Genomic DNA, 14,051 nt, shown 5'->3' on the forward strand with positions numbered 1-14,051 from the left:
ACAAACAAATATTTTTCACGAGAATGATGCATCTGATGAATATTTTAATAGAGGTGTTCCTCCATCTTGTAGTGGGTTCAATGAGAATATATTATATTAAATTATTCTGACCCCTTCTAGAAAGAACATACTGTTTTAACACGTTGCGAGAATAATCGTAATTTTTTCCCGAGCGTTGCAAACGAATGACGAAGATTCTCGTCATTTGGTTGCGTTAACTTAAAGAATTTTTAAGAATTATATACACAATGTTTTGGAAAAACGAGATGCACGTAGCACGTCCTATAAATAGTTCAAGGCAATGTCACTAAACATAGAAACAAAAAAAGGAACACTCATACGGGAAAATAAAATCGGGAGCTTTCGAAGTATTGACTTATTCATCAACCTGAGTAAGAATGGGGAGGAAAGGAGTGTGTTGGACAAGGAAAAAGAGGGGAGAGGTGTATGGAGGAGGGTTTAGGAAGAGATGCGACGTTCAACCCCGGAAAGCTATTGGCTTGCAAGTGCCAAATGCACGCCAATTCGAGGGTGTGGAGATTGAGGGCGGAGTAATTGGGAGAGAGGGAGGCAGTGACTGAAACTTTGAAGCATTGATTGAAGACGGAGTCCTGTAACAAACAATGTGTAGGTACTGGTAGAGATGCGTGGGGGATGATGGGCAGCAGGAGGCGCGGTGATTATTAATTCTGAGGTTGAGGGGGTTTGCATTGGCCGACATAGAAAGTGGGGCAGAAATTGCAATGGAGGAGGTAAATGATATTAGTGGATGTACAAGTACTGGAGGGGAAAATCGGTAGGCATTTAAGTTTGGGGAGAAAAGAGGCAGGGGGTGGAGAGAATATCTTGCAGGTTTTACACCTGGGACGATTGCAAGGTGAGGGTGTGGTAATGGTGACTGACTGCGATTTTTGAAGAGGGCGGGTGGCTTTAAATATGGTATTTAAATTAGGTGGTCTCTTAAGTGTGATCCGAGGAGTGGAGGGGAAAATCTGAGTGGTAGATTTGTGCTTAGAAAGCATGGGGTACTAGTCCTTCAATATGTTCAGTAGAACGTGAACATCAGGAAAGTGGGTGGTGAGCAGAGATTGGGAGAAATATTTGTCTGTGCGGGGTCTATTGGAAATATGCTATGTTTTTTCTAATTTTATTTATGAAAAGTTATAAGTAAGCGCCCTTGGCGGCTGAGTCCAGCGAATCAATCCGCCGAGAAGCAGTGTTCACCCTTATGCCTGAATCAAACGGTAATTTTTTTCCGTCCCTTACAATTATAGCTCCAGGGATAGGTTTTCAGATATAAAAAGAGTGATCAGGTAGCGTATCTATGAGGTTATAGCTACAGATAGTAAGAGGGATATCACCACTTAAATTGGTCTCTCGAAGTCACAAAATGTACGCCATTACGAATTCCTGAGAAGATTCCTGACTTATTCCCCTCTGCAGCCGCAGCGATGGAAAATCAGACTCATTCGCCCCAAGCCACAAAAATTAGATCTCAAAGTCACAAAATTTGCATCACTCATAGTTACGGATTGTTGTGAGGGCTGTATAATTTCCACTTATTCCTCAGGGGCCGTAGAGATGTTAAACTCGACTCCTCCGCCGTTACCACAAAAGTAATGTTTCTCGAAGTCACAAAAGCTATTTCATTTCTCAGATTGGAATCGTCACAATACAGATTTTACTCAAAAAACATTTATTACGCCAACATGAAGGAGCTGAAGTCGATGGAGCGACTTTCCACTCAACAGGTTCGGTTAGAATATTCACGGTACTGTACTATTTCTTCACCTTCGTCTTGAAACCCGTACCGCTGGGACTATTTTCGATTCCATTTTTCAAATTTGGAAAATACTTTGCCTAAGAATGCAGTTGCAACAAAGCAGTACAAAAGCCATGCGCCTAGTAAATTTTCCATGGCAAAAAGTCCAGTAAGAATCTTTCCTCAACGCCACCAGATTACGCTGTGTGTAAAAGCGGCCGAAAGAAGCATACCTAATATTATCATAACAAAACTACGCCTTAACTTTGAAAGAACACAAAAAGTAAATATAACGGCAGAGTGTTTATTTATTATATAACTTATTTATTTCAAACAATAACTAAGGAGGAAGTACTATATACGCGATGGAGGTACTCCCGAATACAGAATATCAGTGAAAACGAGTACTATTCATATTACGGAATCTTCTGTGGACTTAATGTAGTGCCAACAGCATGAGCGTGACGTTGTTCCACGCCTGACCCGTGAGCATTGAAAACCCGGACTCACGCTGTATGGGTCGGCAATCTGTACATTGGGTCGGGGCCAACGTCCATCCAGTATCATTCCCTCCTACGCAGGACTCCTCCAAAAAAAATCTAGACCACGGGCGGTTTCCACTCGTGTGATAAACTCGTGGTGAGGACCCATCGGAGAAGGATTGTGTTTGGGTTCGAGACTTTGAGTTTCTCCCGGATGCTTATATCGGACAAATAATGAGAGCAATGCACGAATCACGAGAAATGTGTGTTGTAACCTCGGATTAAATACATACCAAGCTGCTCAAGTCGGCTTTGCAGTAACCTAAGCAAGGGGCCAACATTGAAATCTCCATTTTTTATAATTATTAAGAGGGATTTGATCGTTTCTGGTGAACAACGGCGATGAATTTTTCTCGGGACGCCAACATTGTCAGTCTCTCAATTTCTACCGACGAATCAATGGAAGACTTTTCCATCATGCTCAGTATTGGTTGGGCCGGCTCATAGAAAAATTTACATTCAATATAAATTAGAATTAACGAAAAAATAGCTTCGCAGCTTAATATAAAATAAAAATAAATTTGAAAAGATTTACATACACACCTTTTCCAAAAAACAGTGTAAAATTCACTAAAAGTAAACATTTAAGCTTTCCATCACTCGGATAATAAAGCGAGGGTGCTGATTAGGCTTAATAGAAATTATTGTACAACAGCTTGATTGGTGAGTAAGGATTGGCGCGCAATATTAACATCAAGACATAAAATGCACCCACGCTTTTTTCTCCAAGAGATGAAAAACTTATATTTTTAACTTTTCAGTGCATTTCTAAAACTCATGGCCTTATATTTACTCGCGAAGGATTAGTTATGTGAATATGTAATTTTTGATCGAAATAAAATTCGTAAAAACAAGCACTATCGTTGGATAAGACCCATCATACTAATCATATGATATCGGGTTTAACAATTTCCACGTTGGTCGCCGGCGCAGAGGTCGCAATTACCTCACTCGCGGCATTAGCTAGGTTTTAACTCAAAGCTCTTTAACTCACACAATACTACAATTTTTGGTTTCTACGCATACGAACAGTATAGAAGAACCAGAACTCATGTGACATACTCCCCTACCATTCTGACTTTACGATGACCGCTGATCGCTTGTTTCCGTAGGTAACTTTGCTCCACCAGGGTGGTGAATTTTTTATTTTGAGTGATAACTTTATCTCCTAAACATTAGGGGCTCATGTAAAGGAATAGATACTAGACGAATGAATTAAAATCATCTTTTCAGCCTTAATTTACCAGATTTTGTCCGTTTTTTTAATAAATATAAGCACTATTCAAAAGTTACGTACTTTAACTTCGTTTTCTGTGCAGACAAGGCCAACGCTCTAGTGTATAGATTCGTTCAAGGCCCCCTGATGACGGCGAGAAAGGCATATTAATTGCATATGTGGATATTTTATTCGTGTTTCTTATAAATATCGGCACTATTCAAAAATTAAGTACTCCGTACTCGTCCGTAAATTTTCTGTACAACCAAGGCCAGCGCTCTTGTTCATGGATGCGTTCATGATTCCCTGATGAGGGCAAGAAACTCCCATCAATGACATACCTTTATAGGGCAATATAGAATGTCTAAAATACTTTGCCTCGAAAAGCATCTGAATGATTAGTGCCGGGACAATACAAGCGAAGACATTAAGATGCATCGACCAGCCTCCCAAACTTCCTAAGTAGGTACTTTTCTCACGTCAATTCATATAAATTTCAGCGCCATTCACGCGGCAGGATTAAGTCCGTTTTAAACGGGGCACGTCATTACGCAACCTGGCGTATGTGCGAAGACGCAGAAAAAACTGCGTCGTGAAAAGCGGTGAATTACGAAAACGCATGTATGCGGATGAGCCTCTGCTCTATCAGGCTCACAACATGTTGTGGCTTCATGGAAATCCTTTCTACCTCGCGTAACCATCCCGGGATGGACTGCGAAGTCCTAGCATCTATCACAATTAGCCTCGACGCAAATATCACGGGATATACGGAACCTGAATGGCGGCGTGGTCTACGTAGAGCCCTTGAAAGCTGAAGTTTTTCCCGGTCCAGAGGTATTTTTTCTCATGACAATACATGTAAAGTCTTCTGTTGCAAGCTAATTCTATGATCCACCAAAGCAAGAATGTACCCGCGTTTGCAATCGGTTCGACTAGGCAAGCAAAATGACGATCCGGACGCGACCTCGCAGTCGTGTAAAGCATTCAATTGTTTGCGTGAGTGGCGTGAGTGAACGGGAAGGGCACGAGTAGGAAAACTAATGATTCATACAATCGTGTTTACCAACAAATACGCAGAGAGCCGAGCTGAATGGGAGAGCTCAGCTTGATTTGGCGCGCAGTGCAGAACGCCAGAGTGAAAAGACACTGGACCCAACGAAATAGCTCGATTTGTTTCTCGTCGAAATCCACTTGCCAATAAATTTATTCACTTGTCAATCAATATTTACAGCTCATGAATTTCATTTTGTCACTATTTATTAAATTTACATAATAATTCTTGCACTTTAAATAACATGCCAATGCATATTACACGCTCATAATCTACAATTATAAAAAGCATATTTTCGAACTTTTGATTCCTTAGTTCAGAATACCCAGGTACATTTAGCAATATGATTTAATACACTGTCCTATGATTAGAATATGCACGAAAAATTGTCCAATCAGTCTAAATACATAAATTATCAGAAAACTAAAACTGCTGCAACAAAAAGGTTGATATTAAAAAATAATAAATTTGCTTGTGAAAATGACCTCTAACTACCAGCTATTGCTACACATTACTTCATTTTAATAAATATAACTTAATATAATTTAATAGAGTCATACAACTCTAAGATAAATGATATAATTGAAAAAAATATATATGAGGCTGAAAAATGACCAAATATTCATTTCATATGTTTCAATTGATTATTTTTTTATTTGAACTATGATTTTTAGAGCAAAATAAGTGGAAAATATTGAGTCAGCAAACAGAGAGTTTGTGTTAAACCAAGTGCCCAATCAACATGCAAACCTAAAACATCTGAAATTTCTCTTGATTGTGCATTTACAATCGGGACAATCGGTAAATGAATATCACAACGAAACATCTCTATGCATAAGCTACTCGGTATTCGATGGGTATTATCTAATCCTATCTTTAGATGTTGCAACACATACTTTTTTATTTCAATATAACACGTAATATAATAAAATAATGAAATAAAACTCAACATAATATAAAAATACTATTATATTATATACTATTTAATATACTATTATACAATACTATTATAAATATGTATGGGGCTGAAAAATGACCGACTTTTCATTACTGATGTTTTAATTCAATATTTTTATTAAAAATAAAACTTAAAGAAAAATGGTAAAATATTTGGAAAATATTGGGTCAAAAACACAAATAAAATGAGTTAAATCACGCAAACCTAAAACATCTGGAAGGACACACTGATAGGGCACATGCTCTCGGGACAACCTGTAAATGAACATCACGACGAAATATCACCATGCATAAGTTCTTCGCTATTCGATGGGTATTATCTAAGCCTATCTTGGCACGCAAATTGCTAGACACTGCGTCCTCCTAACCTACGCACCTGTATGTTTATCTTGCGGTGGCCGGTGACGTTCGTAGGCAATCGGCTTGCCTAGGTGTCCTTGGTGTGCACGGAAGCCACACACGAAGCGAAGGGATCATCTGATTCTCTCGAGATATATTCCATGTAGAGCGCAATGAGACCGTTATCTCTTGATTGCTGCCAAGAGCACAATGAACGCAATTGCAGTCGAAGTGCGCGCTAGAGCATGAAGGGCGCAAACAGCAGCGATATAAACCAGGTAAAGGCCGATCGCTTCCGTAATGAGCCCCGTGAAGATACCCTCTGCTGCGTAACGATACGATAAATGTTTCGCACGATCAATTACTATTCTCTTGATCACAAGAGATTTTTAAACCCTTATTTTATTTCTAAGAGACCAGCATTTCTGGATGGAATGAAAGGGAGTAGGCCTTACTCTGAATTGATGATGTTGAAGTTTAAGTGCACTGCACACTAGCGACACCACGGAGTGGTAGTGAACTAATAAGAGTAGCTTTTTTTATGTACTCTTTTGTTTTCGCATGTACCATGTACTATTCTACACAGAGTCAGCCCCAGTCAGTCCTTTTTCGTCTTTGAAGCGATGTACTCGCGTTCAGTACCGAGTCTCGTTTGGGGCATTATTTTGCCTAAACTTTAATAGATGTGGGAAATACATGAAGGAAGGGGAGGCTGCCAGAATTTTTCTTAAGTACTCAATGGAAACCTATGTTAATCGGTAGAATACTTTAATAAATAATATTCTATTTCAACAAAAAGTTTCGTCAGTGACTTTGAAGGTTTCCGTGGTAATGAGATTCTATTTTTTCCATCTTCTGGTTATTACCGTGTCGATTACTTTGTGAGTGTTGCTGGGTCGTTTTTTTATTTTTTATTCATTACTTTATTTATTTAATGCAGTCAAAAACAGCATAGATCCAATTAAAATTACTTATAATAAAAAAGAAAACAGTTACCAGGTAGTGAACCAAACGTAGGCAAGGAATGGGGAAAATTACGACGGAGATGGTGCAAGATACATGAGACGTGAAAATAAGGATCAAAATTGGGAGCACATTCTGAATAGTTGCTAGAAACTTTTGTCGTCGCATAGAAACCGACGGGGTAGTAACCGGAAGATATATAAAGTGTAGTTTCATCAGAATATTTTCACATCATTCCTAACAATTTCAAATTACCTATAGCCTGCCTGGACATTATATTTTTCAAACTAAAGGCCAAAAAAGCGCATCTTTCCAGGTAAAATACATTTCCGGGAATTTCTACTCATATGTGTTCTACATGAAGCTTACTTTGCGTATTTCATATTTGTTGAGTGTTTCAATTACAAAACAGACCTCAATATTTATCTCGTGGAAATTGATGGCGATTCGCCGAATGGATGAACTTAAAAAAGCAGGGAATCGCTAGGTGTCTCAATTCATCAATTCACCGCGAATAAGCCGATTTTTACGTCTTATTACAATACATTAATCAGCTCATTTACTAGGTTTTTTAAGCCCAATGTTAGATGGTCACAATCTAGTTAGTTTCTTGATCTTGAATTCGATTTTCTTCACAGCTTTTGATGAGTATTTTTCCGCTCTCGTGGATTTTTTTGCGTTCACCGCTACAACCTGAAGGTTGATGAGGATAGGCGAGGTTAATGTGTCACCCCAGGCAAAGCCTTAGGATGTAAATTTCACACATTCAGGATATATCGATTCTCTTACGGGGTAATGTGGTTGCCAAAGAGTTAGAGCGTTTGGCTGTTGACCGAAGGGCCATGGATTGAAATACCTTTTCCATCCTTCCTCCACCATAACAAATCCGCACAAAAATTCTCGAAGTGCAAGGTGAGCAAAGGTGCTGGGTCTCCTACACTGAATGTGTTAAATGCACACTTCAAAGAGATCTCCATCCTCGTATGCTCTTTCGGATTGAAGCATTGAGAGAAAGCAAGAAATCCTCAAAGGCTAAAAAACTTTACAATTCATTAAACGTATAATTAAGCAATTTGAGAGATTTATTCACAATATTAGCGCAAATTGTGTTCAAAGTTTTTACTACTAACCCATAGGAACGTGTTGCATAAAAGGAAAATAAGGAGAGGAGTGGGTATTATTAATTTTGCTACAAAGGAAGCCACGGAGGTAATATATTTTAAATATTTATCATATTTGAGACATTATGCGACTTTATTCTAGTGAAGAATTTAGTAAATGTGGTATTAAAATATTTTTCAATGCTTACAGATAAGTAAATTTATTCTCTTTTCTTGGAAATCTTGATAATCAGATCTACTTATTATGTGTATCTTCGACGGTAAGTACTTCGTATAAAATTGAAATATGCAGCAAATAATGCTTCACAAGATAACATGTTAAAATTACACGGAACATCTTTCAAATGAGCCGTTAATTTTCATTATTTCTTCAAGTTTATACAGGGAGATAACAAAATAAAACAAGCGAAAAAGTATCACACAAATCCTTAAATATTTTGACAAAATCCTTCAAGTTTTCGAAAAATTCGTATATCGAATCCATAAGTTTTCGCTCATGGCATATTGACTTTTCACAGAGGCTATTGAGGAGACAACAACACAAATGAAGTTTTTTAATAATTCTGCAAGTAACAAGTGCGTAAGTGCCGTTTTTATACTATTTGTAATTATCACTTCCAAAAAATAAAATATTTTATCTTCTGATTGACTAAAAGAATTCAATCTACGGGTTCTATGCATTTCCTGCTTATTCAGGTAACCCTTTAAATTAATTTTTCAAGGCCTGCAAAATTACGTCTACCTTTCTAGTACATGAGTACTATTCTAATTAATTTTGAAAACCACGAACTTCAAAAAATTCCACACCTCCTTTAAAAAGAATACGTGATAAAAGTGATTGTGAGAGTGAAACTAAGGCAGTTGAATGGGACGGTGACCGATAAAAAGAGTGGAAAAACTTACTGGTCCACTTTCCTAGCATGCATGATTGTCTTCTTACTTTCAAAATATGATAGAGCCTGATATTCACTAGCAAGATTACCAAAACCTCCAGATACTTGCGATAAGTGGAAAATCAATCGATTCAACTGAGTCCATGCTGTAATAACCAGCTAAATTTAAAATTCACCTCAATTTACTCCTAACTTCGGTTTAAACTGTAATACTCCTCTACTTAGACTTTGGCAATTGTTTTATCTTCTGTAGTTGTAAAGCTGAACGATCCCAACAGGTAGTCTCCACCCAGTTTTTAGACTTTTTTGTTTGCTATTAAGGGTAAATTAAACCTTGATTAAAATATTGAGCAGTAAACCAAGTGAAGCACTGCTTGATATTTTCAAATAAAATATCGCACCTCTCTTAACCATAATATTTGAAAAATAGAGAACTAGTGTACTAAAACTGTTAACAAATAAATCTCATAGCCTAATCTTTTATCAAACAAAAAAAAATCCGTTCCTCCCCTCCTCCAGAAATTACATGTGATTGTGTTCCAGCATAGCAACTAGTTGGTATTCCAAAGCCGTTATCACTATGCTCTCATTTTTCAACTCTCCATAGTCATCTATCAGAATATAATGACCACGTTCTCATGAATTACAAGATGGCCAAAAGCAGAGAATGATGAAGGCACACAAATTTTCCTTGGAATATGAGTTGATGACTTGTTGAAATATAATACAATTCAACTCTCCCTCAAATTTTATGCTCAAAATTGCGGAGAATATCAGCTGATTTAGAAGTTATAACTCAATGTGATGAAGCCACATTAGTCTTTGATAATTTATTTCAGCGAGTGCTATTATTCCATCATTTCATATTACATTCCTGTCTCCCAAAACATTAAATTTGCCATGAGGAAACTGCTCGATTTCCTGTAGCCTAGAAAAGTGGGTCAATAAATAATAATAATAAATGATAAAAAATAATAATATATTAATTAAATCCTCTCGGACTTTGATTCGGGTGAATGCATCATTGGGAACCGACCTCTCGAAGATATTGTCTTCCTCTTCAGGGATTCTGTCTTCGATATGTTAGCTCCCATGAGTACCTATCCTTACCCGGATGGGAACTAGAGAGGCGTGCATCATCAGTATTTGGATATTAAACCCACGTATCCATGTTAGAAAAAGCGCTTTTTGGTGGTAATATTAGGTAACATTGACTTACGTAGCATTGGATGGACTCCTGTCAAGTAGAGCTTTCATATTAGCAGCCCGGATGAAACAATTTTGAATTGATTTTTCATCGGCCATCCAGAAATTTATGTAAAAGCAACTTAGCTTGAGTTAAGTTGTGTAGCACTTAAACTAGGTTGGTAACCAACTCTGGGATATCAAAGAAGAACTGAGGTATTATGCAAACATGGAAAAAATCCAGCTGAAACTTGGGAATTCCCACGAGTCACCAAAAAAATCGTGATATCGTAATCCTGTAGTCCCTATACTTATTCAGTCCATTAAACATATATTCTGCTGAAAACCCTGAAACCATACGTACTGTTGTGAATAGCGTCAGAAGTTAGGTTTAAATTTTAATAATGATAACTAATATTAAAATTTTTTATCTATTTGTTTTGAAATAATTCTCAGGTCGTTACTTTAACTATCTCATTTAGTATTTTCAGGAACTGAAATAGATTTTAATGAAATCTAGATCATTACCAAGGTTATACCAATCATATCACCATTTTATTTTTTATATACTACAAAGGCTAAATGAGAATAAACTTTTCTTTGACTCTTTTTTCATGAAAATTCCAAAAAAAACAGACGCTTATGTATAAATCATTCAAACCCGTAATCTTGAAAAGAATTATGAGTTAAATCTATTGGGCGAAAATAAATAGGAGTCATTTTGACTACTGCCGCATGCTAACATGCCACTGCGAAATAGGCAGGAAAAGTTAAAATTACCCGGGAGAAACGGGAAAAACTGAGAATTTTATTTCTCTTTGTGGCCACCTTGGATTGCAGTGAAAGCACCCTATGGACGATGTGAAACATGGAGTGATAAAAGAAACTTAAGGGGATTGAATAGTGCGTCTTCACAATCCCTCTGTATTTGCCGCTCAGACCATCTACAAACACGAGACAAAAGAAAGAGATGAAATAAAATCGAGATCAACTTCAAAGAATTCGAAGGATTTCAGTGATCCGAGGATGAACGTGGGTCCAAGGTTTCCACGAATAGAAAAATCGCGACGATGATAAGTCCCAAGTGTTCAATCTCAAGAAATAATTCCATGCGCTAATGCTGACATAATCAGCAAGAAATTCCAAGGCGTTACTTGACGCACGACCAAGAAGGGGCGATTGTCTCCTTCAAACTTTTCACAGGCTTCCTCTCCCCCAGACCCGCATTACTTACGGTGACCAGTCACGTAGTAGCACAATAAACATATTCTTTTTAATTTTTGCTTCCCACTAAAATTTTTGCCATAACTATTTCATATAGTTTATAAATATAATAGTTATATAAATTCTATTTCATGTATCAATTTCATACAGCTAAATAAATTAAACTGTTTCAGGCGTGATTCAATTGAATTTCGAAATATTTAAAAAAAAAAAAAAAAAAGGTAGCTTGACTTTTCCGCATTAACGTTAATGAGTACAACCCGTACGTGCACATTAAAATTATTGTGGAAAAGTGCAACTATCTTTTATTTGAAATAGTTAAATTTAGGAATTGTTGGCTGTACCTAACTTCACAGTGTGTTTGGGCTATCTTTCCTGTAAAATAGCTGCAATATTAGAATAAATATAGTAAATTTACTTTTTAAAACAATACCTCATTTAGAAAATGTCTCATGATTCAAATTACAAAAAAAATCTGCTTAGGAATATGGAGTGAATGTTCTATTTCGTTATTCCAATGTTTTTTTTCATAAATAGCTTTCCAAACCACCCAATAATTGAAATCATGCTTGATATTTTTGTATTCAAACGAAGGTATTGCCATGAAGTCATCAGCTAGAGGGCAAACCAATGATAGGACGTAGAGTATGGTTCATATATCCGTCGAATGAACTAAATTCTCAGGAAAAATTTTAAAGGTAGATCATTGCTGATGTTCTTGCAAGGCATTCATTGCTTGAGATTCCTAACAGTTGTCATGAATGAATTTCTTTAACATATAGATAAAGAAATGATACTTATCCAGCTGATTAAGAGGTCGGCCGTGAAGGGATATATCCATGCTTTAAGCCCGAGCTTGAGTTATATGAAAATAATTTATGGCGTTCGTATAAAGTCCACTTAGAACAAATAAGCACCATTACTTATATAACAGGAGGGAGTGAAATCATTATAATTTTTTATTCGTTTAGAGCAGCAGTTCCCAACCTTCTTTTCCTCCCGTAACCCTCTATATGTTTATAACTAATATCGTTCCCCAAAAATGTAACGTGCATATTTTATTACATAATTTCACTATGGGTAGGTGACAGTCTCAGTTATAAATTATTGTGTAAATAGAAACTTTGTTTTAAATACCCCATATTATATGTAGTTATGCATATTTCTTGGTTAACAGATACATAGTTCCTGGCGTCCGCCATTACCGATTATTTTCGGCGTACCCCCAAAGGGCTGGTTTAGAGTAATGAACAAATAGATTTTGCAGATTAGTGAGCGCAGCTTATTGTTGCAAGTGTACGAGCGGAGTGGCGAATTTTCTATGAGTCAGGAAATGATATGGTCCACTTTCGCTGATGATTTTTTCTTGCATTGTAAAGCATGTTCTCTTTTTCTCAGTGCCGGAGGCTTGGTGACGGCTGTTGCTCCAGTCGTCATAGACTGCAAAGGATTATGGGTAGGATGGTCTGGCGTACATGACATGAGCCCTTGGGAGCCGATCCCTGAGTCTGATCCAGGTGACAAGGCACCCACAGCCGGACTCTCATCCAGCCAGGTAAGTTCATTTTCTTGGCCTTAACGCCATTCAACAGAAAAATTAGTGATTAATCGTAGGGCTTGGTCCTACGTTTGTTCACATCTGTTCATACTTGGTAAATGTAACTTTATTCACTTTGCATTTTTGATGCATATTAAAAGAATACCACTAAGTATGTCTCTTTCGTTCGAATTTTACTTCATTCAATTTCAAGAGTAACTTAACAATGCACTCCTCAGCAAATATTTAATGTATGACGAAGCGTTGGATAGAAGATGGGACTTTCCAATACCAATATCGCCCATTAAAGACGAATTATTATTATTTTTATTATTATGGAGCACTTAGCGAGATATTGCACTGATTTAAGGTCACTGGCAACGTTTCTAGAAAAGCTTGATCGCTAAATATGTGTTTATTAACAGAAAAATTATCGTAAGGTTTGACGGATTTTAAATTAGCTGTAGATTTCTTCAGTGCCCTTAGCGACAGTGTAAGCGCTTTGGTTTTCTTCCGTGTTTTGTTAAATCAAATCGTGAATAATGAAATAAGGTATTTTGCGATGAGAAATAACATGTGTTTTACAAAGATAAGCCTTATACATGAAATGAAGGCTGCTACGAAGCAAGTCGACTCAATTTTAGCATGGCTCATGCAGCAGCTTGCAATTAGTTACCAGTAGCGTAGCATATGTCGCCAAGTACGCGTTCATTTTTACTATGTACGTCCCAGAGCTTAGAATAATTTTTCGTTTCGTTTTTCATTTTTCGTTTTTCGTGTAAATATAAATTTTATGCTGATTATTTTTCACAAACATGCCTTGAATTTTCAAGTCATTCATTTGATGAGAAATACGGTATTCTTTCGATGACAACCACCTCGCTCCCGTGAATAAAATAGAATGCGAGATTACCCATTTCTTATCACTTTGGAAACATATGAAACTTTGGGTTCTCATGACAGAAGAGCTATATCATCTACGATACGTATTTTCAAAAAAAAAATGAATCATATATTTGCTACCAATGCTACATTGATCACACTTACAAAGGACAGAATTCATTACTATGCTCTCACCAGCGGTCAGTTTTCCACTTTCGCTTTGCAATTTACGTCATGGTGTGACAAGACCTGAAAAGTAACCTTCCAACTATAACATTCCGTGAACAAAAGGATGGACTCACCTAAGTGTTTATCTATTGTTATTTTATGTTTTACATTTTAGGTTTCTCGTCGCATTGATTACAGGAAGATTTATCGG

The 14,051-nt window shown here is 37.0% G+C and overlaps 1 protein-coding gene across 1 annotated transcript in view; it reads left to right on the forward strand.

Moving 5' to 3' along the window:
- The window catches only part of LOC124171851 (alpha,alpha-trehalose-phosphate synthase [UDP-forming]-like), a 42,891-nt gene that overhangs the window by 17,515 nt on the left and 11,325 nt on the right, over positions 1-14,051 (forward strand). Inside the window, exon 3 of the mRNA XM_046551209.1 lies at positions 12,652-12,808. Coding sequence (XP_046407165.1) covers positions 12,652-12,808 — 157 coding nt within the window. The remainder of the gene's footprint in view (positions 1-12,651; positions 12,809-14,051) is intronic.

Source organism: Ischnura elegans, chromosome X, assembly GCF_921293095.1.
Source record: "Ischnura elegans chromosome X, ioIscEleg1.1, whole genome shotgun sequence".
NCBI lineage: Eukaryota > Metazoa > Arthropoda > Insecta > Odonata > Coenagrionidae > Ischnura > Ischnura elegans.